Source organism: Hydractinia symbiolongicarpus, chromosome 5 (assembly GCF_029227915.1).
Source record: "Hydractinia symbiolongicarpus strain clone_291-10 chromosome 5, HSymV2.1, whole genome shotgun sequence".
NCBI classification, from domain to species: domain Eukaryota; kingdom Metazoa; phylum Cnidaria; class Hydrozoa; order Anthoathecata; family Hydractiniidae; genus Hydractinia; species Hydractinia symbiolongicarpus.
Window position 1 is genome coordinate 19794567 of NC_079879.1, and position 19638 is coordinate 19814204.

Consider the following 19638-nt stretch of genomic DNA (forward strand, 5'->3'; position numbering starts at 1 on the left):
AAAGTAAAGCAAAACAGAATAACACTAGGAAAATGCATCAATTTTGAGTTGCTAAATCTACTTCTTTATTTTTTCCTTCCTGTCCTCAAGAAAAGTTGAAATGGTTTCCAAAGGATCAGAATGGAAAATTTTATTGGGCGAAGCTGGAAGGGGAAAGGGGCGCGAGGGTGTGATTAGTTTTGTTCGTGCGATATTTACATAAAATCAGTCCAGCGGGAATGTTTGTTTCATTTCACGCATGCAATTGTGTAAACTTCACTTCACTACTTTCCCGCACTGGTTTTGCTTGTGGGTCTTCCCACATTGGTCTTGTGGGTAGAGGATCTTGTTGAGCTATTGTTTTCTCTTTTCTCTAAAAAATGATTGGTATTGAGATTTGATTCAACACAAAAAATTGACTGTTTAAAATAAACAAGCAAGGGATTCCAGCAGGTCACTTGCAAGCGTAAGTTTGCCAGTTTAAATCTTGTTTGTTAATGATCTATTATAACTGTAACCACTATTATAGTTTATGTCTCTTATAATAGAATTCCCCTGCAAACAGCCCATGCAAATTCTTGTTTTGGTTAGTTAGACATCTCTTTGTTTTTCTTCTGACATAAGTTCATGTAGGGTTCTAGAGATAAAGCATTGATGCATTACTACAACTAATGAGTATGTTTGTTTTTTTATTCTTAAAAGATGCAGGCTTTTTCAGACGAATTGGGACTTTTTAAAACATCCAACTTCCTGAAAGCTCCCCAAGCTTTTTGTTCTTTTACAGCGAGTCGACACCCTTGTGTCATATATTGGTAGGATTTATGGATGCAATTAAATAGCTTTGGTCTGTAGTTCAAGGGACTCAAATGATAAAGTTTTTCACTAAAGATTTAGAGATTGGGACTTTTTAAAACATCCAACTCGCCCAAAAAGTCCCCAAGCTTTTTGTCCTTTAACAGCAAGTTGACACCCTTGTGTCATATATTGGTATATTGGTGGGATTTATGAATACAATTAAATAGCTTTGGTCTGTAGTTTAAGGGACTTAAATGATGAATTGTTTGCACTAAAGATTTAGAGTTGGTGTTATTTATTTAAATATACAGTTTCAATTGCTAGTAATGGAGGTATTAAACTATGAGTGACAAGCATTCTACTTGCAGTTTTTTGTTGTATTTTTATTTTCAAAAAAAGCCTCAAAATTTAAATTTTAAAAGTAAAATGTTTCTCAAAACTAGTAAATTTTAGTTTCATGAAATTTAATGGCCTTAATGCATCTCTATAATTAATAACCGTCGTTTCTCTGGTCGCACGAAATGTGAGATATAAAGGACGGGCAACCCCATGGGTTTTTCATGGGTTGAAAACTAGTCTTTTGTATTTTCAAAAGTTCAGGCACATTTCACACCCACAATTTTTTTATTATTTTTTTACAGTATAGATGTAAATTTTAATAAATACAATATGTATCAATAAAAGTGACGATCTAAAAATACAAAGATGGCAGTCTTTTCATCAGTAACTATGTACAATGTGAAGCTGGAGCTTTTAGATATAGCTCACCAATGCTCCTTGCGTGGATTAACACACAGCATGAAGTGGTGAGTTGAAATGTTATTAGTTAAAATTTGATCACTATGTTTATCCTGTTTTTTAAATAAATACTGAACCCATAATTTAAACATCTGAAAAAATTCTTGTAAAATGGACGCAACTGCATACTTGACTTAAGTAAAAAAAAAATGTTTTACTTCAACTTAACGTATATCTTCATATTAAGTAAATTAATGTTTCTTCCTATTCCACCCAAGATGGAAGCTTGAAAGTAGATAGCCCCAGAACTATTTTTTACATGGAAACTCAAGTGCGCTAAATGTAAAGATATAAAAATTTACAGTAGGTATCTATGACCTAATTGGCCCCTTAATTTACACAAACTAATGGTTTCATTTTCCTTTTTTTTTTCATTTTTTTCACAATCATTTCTAATGTCACAAGGAACCTTTGGCATTCCTAGAAATCAACTTTTTCTGTCCAAAATTGCGATTTTGTAGGTACTCTGAAAAAAGCACATGTGGAAAAAAATAAATAATAGGTTAGATAGTTGTATAATATGTTAAAAGTATACAAGTCAGGGCAAAAGAATATTACCGTATATACCCTGCACATCGTATAAACCACAGCTCAGATTTTTTTAGGCAGTTACAAACTAGATGCTATCAGATAACCCGCACCTTCATATAACCCGCATAAAATTTCAATCAGTGATTTTCCTTACCTGCACCTTTGTATAACCTGCATCGTGTCAAAGCGTATATTTACTTACCTGAATCATTTTATAAACATGTGCATGTGGTTGCTCTTTTCTTTGGTTTTTAGTTCTGTGTCATTATTATTTTTTTCATGCTGGAGACAAGTGGGGAACGTTTAAACTGGTGAACCCAAACACAAGATTCGAGTATCTGAACTAGCAACTCTCTCAGTCTTAACTTCCCTGTCTGCAATTGCCAAAATAATAATAAACAACATTATCACAGATTGTCTGTAACAGCGATGTACGGAATGTTCTTTTCTAATGTTTATATAATTTTTTTATCCATTTATATCTCAGCAATCACTGTGCATGATTAAAAAATGGGGAGGAGAGAGTTGCATGTGTCTTATTAATTGTATTTTTTATATTTTCAATGGTCACCTGTGGCTTGAAATTGGTGAAAAGAAAAAGAAAATTATCATCTATATATATATTTAATTCTAACATTTTTCAATATTTCAACAGGAGTTTATCATGGAGTCCTGGGCACTAGGTTGTGAAATACATGTTAATAACACCTAAAACTGATACCTGCTATACTGTTCTGTTACCAGAAGCAAACCATTTTAATGTGCTCAATGTTATTAAAAAGATAAAAATAGATTAAAATTCCATTTAACACAAAAGAAAAAATGATTTCCAGAATTGTGTTTTATAGAGAGCTCCTAATAGAAGCGCTGGCAAGCAATAGAAATATAAAGCAATTTCACTGTGTGAAAAAATTGAATCACATAGATGAAGTAAGGTTACTACGTCTATAATCACGCATGCAGTTTTATTAATCTTTTGTGTACCCTACTTCCTTCCCAGACCACCACATATACTTGCCAAGTTGCGAAATGTCTGCTTTGTTTCATTCTGCGCAATTTTATTTTTAGTACTGCAAATAAACAAAAAACAACGCACAAAAGATTCTGTTAAAAAAAGAAAACCTTGGCTTGCTTGCACCAGTAAATGCAAAACTTTAAATTTAACACATTATAACCTGCACCAACAGTGGACGTCGTAAAAATCCACTTTAAACCCGCGGGTTATACAGGAAAATACGGTATATATAATAAATAACATCTATTTTAATGAATTTCCTGAATTCACAATGATTTTATTTAAATTCTTTATGGAGATTTGTTAAAAGATTTGCTTTAGTTTCCATACATTCATATTTGCAACAATTTTTAGTCAAAAATATTTTACAGTCGAAAAGTTTTTTGCAGCTAGTTGACCCATAGATGATGATTCATCTAAAATATAGTGTGTTCTATTAGAAGAAAATAAATTTCTCATGAAAAAAGGGCTTAGTAAAAAGTAATTATGCTTTTATAAAGGATAACCAATGTTTTTAAATTAAAAAAAGCTTCCATTTATACATTAGTTAATTTATTATTCGCACTGCAGGATTAGCATTCGATCTTTAAACTATATAGTGGGTTTATTGCAATCCTACTCATAAATGTGATGTAAGCATTCATCATCATCATCATTCTCCAACCCATGCTAGCATGGGTTGACCAGGGCATATTAATAACCCTCCTCCAATCTGATATAGACCGTGTTTAGATCTAAACTCGAATTCCTCTACATCAAGTCTGTCCTTTCTGCCAAGTCTTTCTCTGTCTTTCATGTCTTCACATTTTTTACCCAGTTATCTTTCTTACCCAATCATCCTTCTCCATTCTTGTCAAGTGTTCCAACTAACTCAATCTTCTTATCTGGATAATATCTTAAATGCTACGGATATCTAGCCTGCTTCTTAAATCATCTAATTGTAAAAAAATTAACGCACAGATCCATATAAGTCCAGGAAATTGAGAAAATATGCCATTCTGACGTCGGCAAGAATTATCGCAGTTAGTTTAAGGTATCAGATCTAACCTAAAGTCCTAAGTCTGTTGTGAACACTGACAAGTTCAAAGTGAGTGGATATAATGTGAGTATGATCTGGTAAATTAAGCTTTTATTCCTAACTTTTTTGAACATGATGGTAGAGAGGTAGGAATAATAGAGTAAATGTAACATTCCTCCAAACGCCCTCCAGTTTGAAAGGCTACAATTGATTGCTGCCACCTTTTGTAAATTTTATTGCAATGGCCTGTTTGCGTAAATTTTCATGACTGTAGCCTGCCTAAACCTGTTTTGTTTTTGGTATACCGTATTTGATAATAGGCAGGCCTATCAATAAGGGGAGAGCAATTCCTCTTGCTCACGCAAAAGTTCGCCCAATTCTGAGAAATGAGAAACTAGCTGAGCCCATTAATTGCTCCCCCAATTTTAAAAAGTTTTTCTGGCTGGTAATTTAACTCACATGAAAATTAATGTTCCCTTTGTTATTTTTTACAGTAAAAAAGAACTAAAATATATAAAAAAAAACTTCTATTTATTCAGATTGCTCGCCCAGTTTAAATTATTGTAACCTTGGGGGAGCGATTTATTGCTCTGGTGTTATTTTCTTATTGATAGGCCTGAATAAGCATAAAGATTTGCTTTGTTAGGCTTATACAGCCGAAAAATTTCCCTATACTGTTGAAGGCGAATATCATGCATATTGACTGTATATTTATGCTGTGTTTTTGCATTAGTCATTACTTTCTTGCAACAATTTCTAATATTTTTTTAATCTAGGTCGTCAGAGCTTGCTAGCGTATTAACAACAACTGACCAACCAACAATAACTGCACTGTCTTCATTGTGCGTGACAGATACTACTTTGTTGATGGAATTCGATAAATATTTGTTGGGCAAATCTTTTTTCGACTCAAAAGAGTATGCACGTGCTGCATCTTATCTGAAAGACTGCAAAAGCAATGCATCTATTTTTTTGTATTATTATTCCAGATATATGGTAAGCTGTTCAACTTTTTGAGGCAAGTCGCAATTTCTGTGTCATTTTTTTTGCTAATTTGTTGTTTTACAGCTCGCCTGCTTTCAAGCATACTGTTAGTTTCTACCTGCAAATGAATAAACTAACTTGTTAAATAGCGCTAGTGTAGTTTTTTTGTCTTCATAAAGCATGTGTTCCTTTTATCTCTTAGCATTATTTAAAACTGTGCTAATTTTTTCGAGGTCTGTTACTTTTGTCCATACAGTTTTACACTAATGATGCTACAAAGAAGAGCTTGCAGTAAATTGTTGTATATACAACCCTTTCTTTAACTTATTTTCCACAATCATAATAAATTTCGAACATTATGTATTTGAGAAATTATTTTCATTTCTTTAGGTTCTATTGATATATTTTAGTTGTTCATTGCTTATGTTAAACTTAACAAACAGTTGCTTTATTTAAATCACACACCATCAAAATGGTTACAACAGACTTTTTAAGTATTGAGACACGTTATATCTATTACAATATACCCAACCAACAAAATTTCACGCTGTGCGTGTACATATCAAATATATGTGTGGGGGTTATAAACTATATTTGTCTTTATATTTTAATACCACCAATAATGATTATGGCAAAGTAATAAGGAAAATGTGAATATTGTATTATTATTAATAATATAATTTTCTCGCATTACTAGGTTGGCAGTAAGACTAATAAAGTACTTGTTTGTCATATTCTGTTTATTGATAGGAATGCATTTTTAAAGTGCTGTGTATGATTGAGAAAGTAAAAACAAAAAAATTCTCTTTGGAATTGTACATTTGCACAAAATACAACATGCAATGACCCACAAAGTGTGACATCTTCCCCCTTCCCTTTATTTTCCTCAAACATCTAAGGTTAACCCAGGGCTATTATAACATTAACTTGTCCATATTGAAATTGAAATTGTACATACCCTTTCCACAACAGGATCAAAAACTCAATGTTTCTGCTATCTCTCCCACAATATTCACACCATCGTTTACATCTTTTATATATCTACATAGATACCGTCATATACTTTCCACGGAAACACTACTATTTTTCGTATGCAAACCATGAACAGTCATAATTAAGGAATTGTAGGAGACAAGGTACATTGCAGCATAAGCACAAAGTTTATTTTACCATAAGAAATGTCAATGAAATTTTACTTTGCAATGACACTTGTGGACCACCATACTTCTGTGACATTGCAGGTAGAAACTCTCAGTAATGAATGCTCTGCAACATTTCATAAGAATCGTAGACTTGCTCAAGCAATGTTTAAGGGTCTATACAAATTGTGGCAAGTACTTTTAGGCAGTTACAAGTCAACAAATAAAACCCCTACAAATAAGATAAGTAAAAAAAGCATGCTGAAAACAACAGAATAAAACTTTGATTAGGTTTGTTTTGATGTCAGTTTTGTAATAACAAAATAAAATTTAATTGTTTTCAAAATACTTCCTTAGTGCTGCAGTAAAGTATGCACCAAGAAACGCACAGTGCCAAAATAAATATAATTTTCTTTTTTTATTTATATTTTCATTTAATTACAGGAAATAAAGAAAAAACAAAGATATCAAATGGTTGGTGTGTTTGGTAAGATATGTTATGTTGTTCAGAAGAGCTGAAATGAGAAAAATATCCTGATTAGGGACTATACTTGCGATTTCAATGTTTTTAGAATGTTAGTTAAGTTAACGAAAACAGTTGAATAGTAAATGTTGCATTTATGTTAATAGTGCATCTATTAACAGTGCATGCTTGTAATTTGCACAATAATTGCAGCTTGGATTCCAAAAGAAACTTCAAAACCAGTGAACCTTGTGGGCTTACAATAACGGAAGGATTCAATAAGAAAATATACATAAAGGGTTATAATAATACAATAAGGGTTCTTTCAAAATGATAGAGGTTTTCCTAATACTGAAGTGGCTATATCCTGTATAAATATTCAGAATAATAATAATAATAATAATAAGGTCACAAAAAATTACTTTTTTTTCTTTTTTAAAAGTAGAATGTTCTTGATGTTAACGCATTGTAAGAGAAGCAGAATGTGCAGGGTTCAGATCAGATTAGACATTATTTTACTAATTTTGGAGACGTCCCATTTATGTATCCAGAAGAAAATATTTGAAGTTTTTTGGAAATTTCTTTATTTCTTGTAATGACAGATAGGATCGATATATGGTAGTGAACGATTGTGTAGGTTTTACTTTCAAATATCAACTGATTGATTCAAACAGGTTAAGTTTCATATTTACTGAAAAAGCTGTTTTTCTCAGTCTGGAGTTTCCCCACAAAAACGTAAAGAAAGTTGGCTGCTGATACCAATAATAAGTTCCTGGAACAACCTGTCAATGCAGCTATCAATGTCGGTGTCAATACGAACTTTAATGTTTTGAAACTCAAAGATAGTGGCATATAAAAACTCTTTACCTTCCATTATCAAGTTGTGTACTGAGCTTTTCTGGGTTTTTTTATGTAATTTTATGCTTAATGCCGTCCTGTTTGAAATATTATTGGAAAAGTTGTCGAATCTCAAAAATAAATTCATCAGCTTTGAACTTGTCAAAGTTCAAAGCTGGGACAACAATTCGAGTTGTTTAGACTCAAAACTCTATAAACAATCCCAATTGTTGCCAACAACACAACCTATATCCTAGATTTTCTAGACATTTGTCGAATTGATTATTTGGGAAACTGCAACTAGTACATTTTCATTACCTAACCTACACATCTATCACATCAAAGCTTTCTCTGCTTACCAGCCGCATAGCATTGGTCAGGCGATCCTGTTTTCATTTTCAAAACACTATGTGCAGACTTGTAGATGCTGGACCACAAACAAAGTTGATCTGTCGATAGGATTGCAATAGCTAAAAATTTTAAAAATCTTGCAATTCAATTGAAGGAGGAGGCCAGCCTGGTTAAAAGATTTAAGATTTATAATTCCCAATCCTTATTATTAATGGTAGGGTGGACCAGTTTGAGAGACATAAAGAGTTTAAATAAGCTAAGAAACAGGCTATATATTCGTAGCATTAAAGATGTTTCCAACTAATTGGGTTGGTAGGGACACCTAAAGTAATAAAAGAGGATAATTCGGTGTGGACACTGCATGGTGCTTGAGACAAAGCCCAGAGGTGGGCGAGGAAAGACTTCGCATGGGGGTAACAAGGACAGACTTGTTGCAAAGAAATTTGAGTTTCAAATTATCAAAAAGAGAATTAAGTTACTGGATGTGGGAAATATAAACATCTAAAAAAATATTACAATAGCGCTAATTAATGAATTGAAATGAAGCTTCTAAATTATTTCGACCAACATTTCTTGACGCTTTTTCCTTTAAGACTCATTTTAGCAAAAGTTTTCATCCCTACATAAGTTGCTTTGATTTTAAGAACTTTTAGAACTTTTAAATCTCTCGTTTAGATAATAAAGTTAAAGAAAGCAAGGCTTGGCAACAACTGATTGATTTAAGACAAGATTTAAAGAAAAACGAAGACCAGTTGGATTCGTTTTGTTTTTATTTGTGAGTGAAGAATTGACTGTATGGATTAATTCAATTTATTTTTAGAAATTTAAAAAAAAATAAACGTGCAAATTTGTATTTTTTTTTTTTTTTTGAACAAGAAAATTTTCATTGCTAAATGTTTTAACCACTCTGCTTAAGCCTATAAAATGCTTTAATTTCATCTTACTAGTGTTTGTAAGGATGCAAGTAAAAGTTACATACATACCACAGTTTGAGTTGAGTAAAAGCCGAGAATCTGAGAATCTCAATTCAATGATGTGACTTGATCTTATATGATTTAGCTGTTGGTTGTGACTTTTACATTTACAAGTGATGAAGTGGAGATGTTTCACTCACTTTATTTAAGCATCCAATATAAAAGATAACATTTTTTAGAAGGATAGAGTGTGGAAGCTGATACTCTGTTCTCCTCACTAGCGTTACACTCTATTGATTTACTTTTGTGTTCCACATTTCAATATTTGAACTTTTTGTTGCAAGAACTAAAATAATTAAACACTGAAATAAAAAATTGTATTTATTTCTTTTGAAGTCAAATAAATATAATAAAATATAGAAAATAGTTAATCGAAATATTATTGACATTTATCCATTCATCAACCTGTACACATTGTATAAGAAGTTCCTTTTTAGGTATGGAATTGTTTTAAAAAACCTTGAGTTAGATAAAGAAGCCATCGAAAATTTAGAATGTTCTATACAAATGCAACCCTTGTTTTGGAGTGCATGGGAAGAGTTAGCCGGACTTTGCAAAGACAGACAAATAGTATGCATATTATTCGATTCAAAGTTTGCCTTTGTGACATGCTCTAAGTAGACGTAAGCCATAGCAGAGTTACAATCGACCCTGGAAACACTATATTTTAGGGCAAATAAGAGTTGGAATGTTCTAAAATCTTAAAATGTTTTAAATTAAAGAGTTGCTTAGTTTGCGATACATCTTAGTAACTGAAAATTACCACTTTCATATTCGATTGGCCATCTCTAGAAAATAAAAAAAAAATGGTAAAGAACCGGAAAGGTTTCTAGGTGGTAAACCTAGAAATTTGTGTATATTGCTACGAGAGTCTTTTTTTATGTAATTTTTATCTCTTGTATACTTTTTTAAAAGAATGCTGATAGCGAAGTGACTGCCTTGCTTTATCTTCTGCCATCTGATTTTTCAAAACACATCATTTTAATATTATCTTAGTTAAAAGATCTGAAACTACCAAAACATTGGATGGGCGAGTTTTTTCATGCTTATGCTGAGCTAGAATTGCACTTAAATGAGGAAGCTTTGGCACGTTATCGAGACATCAGCAGTGTTGGGTTTGGTAACAGTATCTATGTCAAATCACAGCTTGCCACTGCATTATATAACATTAGAGGTATAGTTGAATATCTTATGACCATCTACTGCGCATGCGCTGATCGCCTAATTCGTAAAAAAATTATTGGAAACCAATTTGCAATTCAAAATAAAACATAAAAAACAAAGCTGATACTGTTTTATACACCGACTAAATTTTCATCAATCTAAATATGCTTATAAAAACTTATCTCTCAGTTAAAGCAAGTATATTTGATATGAAAGACCTGGAATAGTTGTCTAGGAATCTTTTTCTTTTTTTTGAAAAACCGTTATTTTTATTATTATTGGTGTTCAAGATTTTGGAGTTAATTATGCGAAATTATGAGATCATCTGTAATCAACTTGTTTTTAAGTGGGAGGTAAGCTTAAAGTATCAGCGTTCAATGTGCACAACCTTTTTCAGGACTGAGCATCCGAATATGCCTAATCTTGTATTGTAGAAAAATATTTTTTTCTTATCAATAGTTTGAAGTGTTACCTTCTTAACTCAAGGGTGACACATTTGACAGAAATTTTTAACTCGTTTGACTGAATTTCTTGAACAATATATAACCTGTAAACTGCTGATAAACGTTGCTTAAAAGCAAAGTCATGATGTCAGCGTTTCTATGGTTCAATCTCTGTTAAAATTATGATAAAAAGCAGTAGTGCACTTAAACGTCATGATTTTACATTTTTACTCACTATCATGCTTTACTTCTTTTACACTCAGCCTTCGATGCATCTGCTGAACAATTTAAAGACTTACGTCAAATGGACCCGTTCATGTTGGAGAACATTGACACCTATTCAAACATTCTCTATATACAGGTTTGTGTGTGACCGCCTTGATTTATTTGCACGTGCTTCAAAATAAAAGAATAATTTCTCGTTTCAAATTATTTCGTGTAGGATGATCGTCCAGAATTAAGTTATCTGGCACACCATGCTTGCGAAGTTGATAAATACAGATATGAAAGTTGCACGGTTATTGGTAAAATTCTTAATTCATTTTTTAAAGTGAGGTGTATATGATGTCAACAGTAGTGTAACTTGCGTATTTTTGCACACAAATAATGCCTGTGTATACAAGATCTGCTTTTTTCTTGTAAAGCAAGTTACACTTTAAATAATGAAAAAATCAGGGAGACGTATATGGAACTCTGCACAAACCATGTGGTATCAAAGAGAAACGTATTCGTTAGGGGGGATATCGTTGTCCAAGAAGTAGTCTGCACTGTATTTTATTTTGTGTCTTCTGTGTGCTGGTGTTCTTTGAATGTTTAAATATTCAAGAATATTTTTTTTAAACGATGAAAATATATTTTTGTTATACACACTGGATGCAAGTAAAAGTTGCTACATACCAAAGCTTGAGTTGAGTAAAAGCCGAGAATCTGAGAATCTCATTTCAATGATGTGACTTGATCTTATATGATTTAGCTGTTGGTTGTGACTTTTACATTTACAAGTGATGAAGTGGAGATTTTTCATTCACTTTATTTTATCATCCAATATTAACGAAAACATTTGTTAGAAATATAGAGCGTGAAGTTATCGCTGTATTTTTTTTAACTAATTTTACATTTCTGCCAGAATTACTTCCTCTGTCCGTAACTTCTCTTCCACGGCTTGACATCAAACAAGAAGACAGGCTTAATGATTTTGTTTGATTAAACTTTTTAAACATTTAAGGTGCATCACAAATTTTCTTTAACTTCTACGTTTTAAATCCTTGTAGGGAATTACTACAGTCTACGAGGTGACAGAGAGAAAGCTGTATTGTATTTTAAACAAGCTTTAAGATTAAATCCTGATTATAACGTAGCGTGGACGTTGCTAGGACACGAACATCTTGAACTGAAAAATACTTCGGCTGCTATCGAATCTTACAGGAGGGCTACAGGTATAAATTTTTTGTGCAACCATCATTCGAAAACACTTATTTTATAGCTGATTAAGGTGAAAGTCCACTTCGATCGCAAAACACGACGTACTTAGTGCCGCGCTGTCGTCCATCCAAGCGGCACAATGTCCACCGGAAACTGAAACGCGCGCAAAATCGAAAATGGGAGCGATCCAAGAAAATTCTTTTTTCGAAATAATGAAGTTACGTCATTATACACTGTTGAAAATGTAAAAATGATTTTAACTTTCAAAACAATCCGTGAGGGCGCTCTTAAATATTGCGCAATGTTGAGCACTTCTATGCGTGCGCTTTAAACGGACGTGCTAAAAGATTGAACTGAACTTTCATCTTTAGACACAAATCAATATGTAATCAACGAGAGGAAGATAATTGTGAACCTAAAAATAATTATTTAACGTCGTACACGTTAATATGTTCATCGGACGAGTACTTAGTGTTCAGTTTGATACTTTCCAAACAAATTATTTGGTTAGTAACAAAAGCACGAAGTTTTGCTTTATCATGCTCTAATTGTAGAGTGGGTGAAATAAAGGGTGGATGGCTTGGTGGGTTTACCGGAAACAAAAGTTTATACTATACTATACTATACTATACTATACTATAAGATGACAAGGGATGGGGCGATAAAAAAATGAAATATGATAGTTATTACGCTTTCATAACTTCGCTTCAGTATTGAAGAGTTTTCATGAAATATGTAAAAAGTCCCTTTCATCTGCGTACTGCTGAACATGTATGATAGCGTTTATACTGTGTTGTTGATGGAGTCTTTATATTTAGAACTTAACAGCAGAGATTTTCGAGCTTGGTACGGATTGGGACAGACATATGAGATACTAAAGATGTTATATTACGCTTTGTATTACTATCGCGAAGCACAAAAGTTGAGGTAAGGCATTCTCTAATTGTGTAAAATAATAGTAGCAGGAGAATCGAAAAAAACTAGGGGACACCCGGGTTTGAACCAGGGACCTCTCGATCTGCAGTCGAATGCTCTACCACTGAGCTATATCCCCTTGTTAAGAGGTAATAAAACACGAAATATATTACTTCAATGTCGTTACGGTCGATCAGCTGAACAAATAAAGCGTATAATCACATCTAAATGAGATTTTTTTATCACTTGCCAAAAATTAATTATTTATGAGGTTTTTGCTGAATAAAGAACTTCAAAACCTGAGAAAAAAACTGGTTTCTACCCTCCTTCTGAACTAGTTAAAATTCTAGGTTTCAAGACCATATTTTAAATAATCAAAATTTTTTTTTCCATAACTGTATATTTTAATATAAATATTTTTTACATTTCAATTCAACATAAAGTTGCAAAAGAACCGCGTTACGGCCATTAGGAAAGACGGTGATGTTAACTTCATTTTTCTCCTCTAAAAAGCACATGTGTTGATTTTTCTTAGAACGTCGTGGAAAGTTACGAAGGTTCGAATTCTTTCGTTCAGTGTTGTCAAATTAATATTGGAGAATTTAATTAATAAAATGGGTTTTAGCATCACACTATTCACATTCCTACCAAGTACTACTTTTCACAATGTTTATGTCACCACAAAACTGTTTGTAATGGGATGTTAATAACATTGAAATGTGCTGATGTCATTTCCTTTATACAAATAAGATGAATATAAGAATTACTTGTCTCGCTAACTCCTGAGCAAGTGAGACAACAATCTATAAAATTTATCTCCACTAGAAGAAATGTTCTGTGCGAAGTGAAATACCAGAATATCCTAATTTTTGTTGTTTAAATGTAGGATCCTCTTTTAAATGGTGGAATTTTCGGCAGCTAATTGAAAAATTATTTTTCCGTTCTGAATATTCCGCCGACGATAGCATTCCTCGGGTTTATTTGCTGTGTTTATGCAAATTGCACACAAAGAAAATCACAGCAATTAATTTTCTTAGTTGGCAATGAGTTTTTGTGATTCATAAGTTTTTGACTACATTAACCACAATGCATTGTGTAAACTCTATTTTACGGGTACGGTGAATTGTCGATATTTTCACATTAGATAATTTTGCATTTTCTGAGTTTGCGAGAAATGCAGTGAGGACATCTATTGGCTAATTTTTATTAGTAAGGCACAACAAAATAATTTGTTCTTATTCAGCATAGCATTTTTGTGATTCTTCAATAGTTTACATATACATCAAATCAGTGAAGTTTTTACAGAGTCGTTGTCCAAACTTACGTGTTGCTGCATTCTTACAAAAGGAGAACCTGCTAATAAGATCTGATTTATAGGGGACGTCTAATGTGTTGTTTTAATGAGTTAAATTGATGAGTTATGCAGACCGTTCTTTATTTTGCTCGTGGAAACTTGGAGGTGTAAAGTACCCTTGTATGTTTCAAGTTATTTGCAAAAACCAAAATTAATATTTCATGTGTTAAACTTTTGCCACTCCAGTTCACACATCCAGGTGTTGAAGGGCATATCCAATGTATTGTTTTCTAATGTGATTTCAGTTTTAGCGTCTTAACAATTTTTTGAAACCTAAAAACACGCCTTTACTTTCTTGTTGGGCGTTTATTGGAGAAATCGCTGTACGTCAATAACGTTCGTTTTCCACCACACCTGCAGTATACTCTCTATAACTCGAATTTCTATCACTCAAACACCTTAACTCGAACATTCCTGAAAATTTCCTAATAAGTCCTCATAAGTAACTATTACTCGAACCTCTCTAACTCGTACACCTTTATTAGAACAATTACTGGTTTTCCCATCGAGTATTTTTGCATATCTTTGAATATGATGACAATTGTCTGAAATTTTCGCACGCATTTTCCCAAATTTGACCTGAAATAGGATTATGTGTTTGCTACTCCCAGAAGAGTTTTCCAGTTCAAATACACTTTTCTTAATTTTGTGTCATTTACATATACGGAAAATTTACTGAAGTTGTTTTATGTTTGTGTTTAGGCCAAATGATGCCAGAATGTTAATTGCATTGGGGGACACTTACCAAAATATTGAGAAAATAGACGAAGCTAAGAAGGTGAACGCGTTTTTAAACCTTAAAATTATTATACTTTATTTAAAATTGTATATTCTTGTTTGATTTTAAAATATCTTTTTTATAGTGTTATTCAAGAGCGGTACGTTTAGGTGATTCGGTGGGACAGGCAACTATAAAACTTGCAAGGTAGAAAGAATTTATGTAGAAAGTGTTTTCGAGTGATAGCTTTAAGTAACGTTTTATTTCTCGCATGTCTACTAAGAACATTAAAAGCCTATCTCGCAGTGTAATGTTTTTATGTAAAACTTATTTCATTTTATTTGTTCGCAACTAAAAATAATTTGTTTACTTTTACACAAGGCTTCAGGAAAATAGTGGAGAGATCGAAGAAGCTGCTAAGTTGTATACTCTTCATCTCGATCGTGTGCATCAAGGATTGGTAGGTAAACTAACTGTCTCACTTAGTTACACAACACATTTCAAACTTAAATTTATATCTTGTGATGTTTTAGTATGATTTTTCGGATGATCAAGGCAAAGCTTGTTTGTTTCTCGCTCGTCACCATTTAAAACATGAACGTTTTGATGAAGCAGAACTTTATGCTAGGAGAGGAGCAGAGTACAACGAGGTGACCTCATCTGTTTTGCGTTAAACCTTTTATTGCGCCAGTAAATTATTTTGTTTTGGTAGATTTTATATTTTTTCCACTTATAGACCCGAGAAGAAGCAAAGACGTTGCATTCCGAAATAACGAACGCTTCTAAATCGGTTTAATAATGGCGTCGGAAAGACGTCGATCCCGGTATAAGAAGGTATAGAAGAAGACGAGCTCAAATGAAACAAGCGTGGCATGTTGCAGCTCTCAGTGACTGTAACCGCCGTAACATGAATTGGCTGTAGGTATAATTAACCATGACATCAAACAAAAATTTCACATCAAGGACGAGGTGCATTGCGAATTGTGTTATTTTGAAATAACGACGTAAATAAATCATTTCAATTCTGTTGACATGACAATTTGTTGCCAGTAGTAACCAACTTTGAACGTTGCATAGAAACTCTGCTACTGTTTTTGTTGGTCGTATATGGACGTACTTATGACAACATTATGAATGACTAGCAAGGGAAATATGATTGTACAATATTTTTTTTGCTATTTATTTCAGTGTAAAAAAAATGGAATTAACTAACCCTAACCCTAACCTAAAATTATGTTCGCGACATATTTTCGCCTAAGTTCATTTTAAGTAACCTAATGTGACCTGGCATTTACAGTGATATTTTTGAATTAATGCGGTGTAGTGTAATTTTTAATATTTAAATTTTTGTAGTATTGTTTGCTAATATTTCATTTTGACTCACCAAACAATAGTGGAAATTAGGATATTGGTCAAAAACAGAACATAAATTATAAATGTATGTAAAGTTATTTTCATTTTGCTCTTCAACATTTTCAATCACAATTTTTTCAGGTTTTAGATAATTTATGAGTGTAATGATTATAAATTGTTATAAATAAAATATAGTTCTGTCAATAAGAAGAAGAACTTTTCTGCAAGTTATTTTCATTTCGCTCTCAGTATTGTGAAGTGATCGGAGCTACTTGCGAATATTTTATTTTTCAAAGAATGGCGTCTCGTCCAAAAGCTTTCGGACTTACTGCTGAAGTTAACGCAAAGATAGCAAAGAAGTATGAAATTTCTCGTGAGCAGGAAGCTCTTCGATGGATCGAAGCTGTAAGACTTGTTTTATATTTGCGTGTACTTGCTCTTTCCTAGGACTTTTTTATATTGATTTTGTTCTATTACATTAGGTTCTAGGTGACCGCACCCTGTTTCAAGGGGTTGAAGGGGAAGAAGCCACCCACGACCGTCTGAAAGATGGAGTCATACTGTGCGAATTAATGAACGCCATAACACCAGGTGCAATTCGAAAGATTAACAGGCGCCCCATGCCATTCCTTATGATGGAAAATATAGGCGCTTTCTTGGATGCCTGCAAAGAGTATGGAGTAAACTCACATGATACATTCCAAACGGTTGATTTATACGAGCGACAAAATATGGTGAATGTGATCACAGGAATTTATTCCTTAGGAAGGAAGGCTCAAGCAAATGGATACTACGGACCAGCATTGGGACCAAGAGAAGCACAACAAAACCGACGTAGCTTTACCGAAGATCAGCTGGTCCAAGGGCGTACCACTATTGGATTACAGATGGGCTCCAATAAAGGTGCAAATCAATCTGGTATGAATTTTGGAAAAAGTCGATTTATTTTAGACTAAAATTTTTTTGTTTGTTTATTTGTTCGTTTATTTTACGGCAACAGTCCATCCTCATTTTTTATAATGCACTGTTTTTACTTCAGTATTTTTTAGATCATATATATAGATTGACTTTTTTCGTATGAAAAAATGCTCCATGTTGGTTATGGAAGCTTATGGTTGAATTTTCTTACTCACAAAACGTTTATAAATTATGTAAAAGTTTTTAATTTATTTATTGATTATTTAGACGAATAGTGATTATCATTCAGAAAAAAATTGTTTTTGAAATTCAAAGTTTTTATTTAGGACCCCGTGTTTTTTAGCAGCTTTGCAGGGTTTTTTTCCTGCGATTTTTTATTCAGCCTAGAACTATCTTTAAAATTCAAATACCAGGCCTTGTTTCCTTGCAAACAGAAATTGTATAACATTTAAATTAAAGATTTTAGCATGAAGACAAGACCGTGAGATAGAACAGTGACTTAGCAAAACCTTATATTTATCTGTTCTGTTACAGTGTTACAGAACACTCCATCGTGGAGGTCAGTCATATATAGTATAAGACATGCCGATATTTACAGAAAAAAGTCACCAGTGTGCTTTGTCATTTTTAGGCAAGAATAAGGTTGCCGTCAATGATATTAGAATCAGCCATATGATATATTTCGGTCACTCTTCTCCACGTGGACCGAAATAGCCACTGAACATTTAACTTTTTCAATAGTTTAGTCGTGGATACCTGTAACGAAAAACGGACGCAGATTTTACAATAAATAGCTAGCTATATTTAAAATCCTTGATATAAACGACAGATTCTATAGTTACCGTTATATACGATATGGAAGATCATAAAGTTTAAATCACGCCGTTTTTGCGGCAATAAAATAGAAATATGCAAGTCCAAAGTTTTGTTTAAATTTTGCTAAAACGTTGGAGGAATGTTAAAAATTGACGTAAAAGAAAGATAGTGATATCTACCCAAAAATGTATGTAGAAGTTGCTGCAGAAGAATTCGTAAGTAAACGTTAAAACCTAGAGTTAAATGCTGCAGTTTTTGCCACCTTATATAAAGGTATTGGTAAGGATTTTGAGAATATTAAAAATAATTTTCACATCACAAAATCTGAAGTCTTTTACCACAAATCTTGACAAAACTGATGTGACTTTGATTATAAACATCTCAGAAAATTTCAGCGCTGAAAAAGTTGGGATTTCCAATAACATTACGCAACGAGAATACTGAAACTGTTGTATCGTTATGGACATACCATGTTTCTATCGCCGTCCTGATGTAAGAAAAGATACAAAGATGCTCTAAGGACGAAGATGACTAAAGATGCCCTTGGAATAGCTCTCCATTTGCAAAGGTTGAAACACATACAACGGTCATTATTTCTAAAGTTACCGTTAATGTTATCAGATTCTGTTGTACTGGCAATGTAATAACCCAGCATATCTTATACGGAATCTTATATGGAATATTACAAAACTTTTACTATGGATTGCTTTGCATCACACATCCTCCGGGTGGATCTTATTTACCATACATTTTGTAAAATCCATGTGGTTGGATTTCTCTTGGTTACTGACAAAACATTTGTTCTTTTCTGGGGTGCTATTACAACACGAATTATAATGATTAAAAACGTGTACATAAATCAAAGAGGATTGGGAGTTTTTTAAAAAATTAAATTTTTGTTTGATAAAGTTGCCTGCAAACCCTGTTCTACTATTGTTTCCTAAATTAACGCAAGATTTAAATTTAATCGAGACAGAGCTAAATTTACAAACATGTTATTAGATTTCTTCAGAGCATGTATGTTAATGCTAGTGACATAACGTTGAAGAATTTACTGCAAAGATTGAGGAGGTTTCAGATAATACTTTCTTGCTTTGTAAAAATGCTTGACAGGCCTTCATGATAGCTCTGGCTACATACACAGCCTTTCTCGAACTTCCAATCATTGCCTCATCGGCTAATGCATCGCATAATATGACGTATCAGCCTTTTTGTTTTGTGTACCTTTTTGCAGAAAGAACTTTAAATAGGAATTTAATTCGGCGCTAAAGAAGTTTAATCTGCATTGATTTTATCTCCATTTTATCTTGTGTTCTGTGTTATCTTGTGTACATGGCGATTAGAAGAGTTTTTCGTGTTAAAAATACATTTGACGAGAGTCACTCAATCTCAGGTATGTAATATTATTGTAATAAAACTTCCCGTTGAGAATCGAATCTAAGAGGAAAAAAACACCTAGTGAGGTCCATTGGAACACATTTTGGTAGGTTATTTTGAGGGCAGCTTTTGCTTCCGGCAACATTCTGCGTATTAGGCATCATGGACAGAAAAAAAAGAAAAGTTTTTTTCATCATGAACAATTATGTAGCTTCCTCATCATTTTTTTTTCGTGTATTTTATTATTTTTCTGGTGTGTTAGGGTTACTCAAAT

General features: G+C 32.9%; 2 protein-coding genes across 3 annotated transcripts; both read left to right on the top strand.

Moving 5' to 3' along the window:
* Positions 1 to 275: 275 nt before the first annotated feature.
* LOC130645190 (cell division cycle protein 23 homolog) lies at positions 276 to 16167 on the top strand. Of its 2 annotated transcripts, none has more exons than XM_057451085.1 (15): positions 276 to 445; positions 4913 to 5132; positions 6704 to 6746; positions 8586 to 8685; positions 9322 to 9454; positions 9881 to 10058; positions 10755 to 10852; positions 10934 to 11015; positions 11763 to 11927; positions 12732 to 12840; positions 14885 to 14960; positions 15046 to 15107; positions 15282 to 15360; positions 15434 to 15550; positions 15637 to 16163. In XM_057451085.1, exons 2-15 carry the CDS (start codon positions 5004 to 5006, stop codon positions 15694 to 15696), a joined length of 1431 nt encoding a protein of 476 aa, XP_057307068.1. In that variant the 5' UTR covers positions 276 to 445; positions 4913 to 5003; the 3' UTR covers positions 15697 to 16163. The 2 variants fall into 2 exon arrangements, with proteins under 2 accessions (XP_057307068.1, XP_057307067.1); XM_057451084.1 differs by lacking the exon at positions 276 to 445 and adding an exon at positions 1396 to 1580 and having other exon boundaries at positions 15637 to 16167.
* A 285-nt stretch (positions 16168 to 16452) lies between these two features.
* Positions 16453 to 17479, top strand: LOC130645191 (myophilin-like). The gene is made up of 2 exons (XM_057451087.1): positions 16453 to 16658; positions 16736 to 17479. Exons 1-2 carry the CDS (start codon positions 16551 to 16553, stop codon positions 17207 to 17209), a joined length of 582 nt encoding a protein of 193 aa, XP_057307070.1. The 5' UTR covers positions 16453 to 16550; the 3' UTR covers positions 17210 to 17479.
* Positions 17480 to 19638: the final 2159 nt, after the last annotated feature.

Coding starts and splice junctions, on each gene's coding strand:
- LOC130645190 (XM_057451084.1), top strand. CDS start 1,480: ATGGCAGTCTTTTCATCAGTAACTATGTACAATGTGAAGCTGGAGCTT. Junction 1,581..4,912: donor TTAACACACAGCATGAAGTG/GTGAGTTGAAAT, acceptor TTTTTAATCTAG/GTCGTCAGAGCTTGCTAGCG. Junction 15,361..15,433: donor ATCGTGTGCATCAAGGATTG/GTAGGTAAACTA, acceptor GTGATGTTTTAG/TATGATTTTTCGGATGATCA.
- LOC130645191 (XM_057451087.1), top strand. CDS start 16,551: ATGGCGTCTCGTCCAAAAGCTTTCGGACTTACTGCTGAAGTTAACGCA. Junction 16,659..16,735: donor CTCTTCGATGGATCGAAGCT/GTAAGACTTGTT, acceptor CTATTACATTAG/GTTCTAGGTGACCGCACCCT.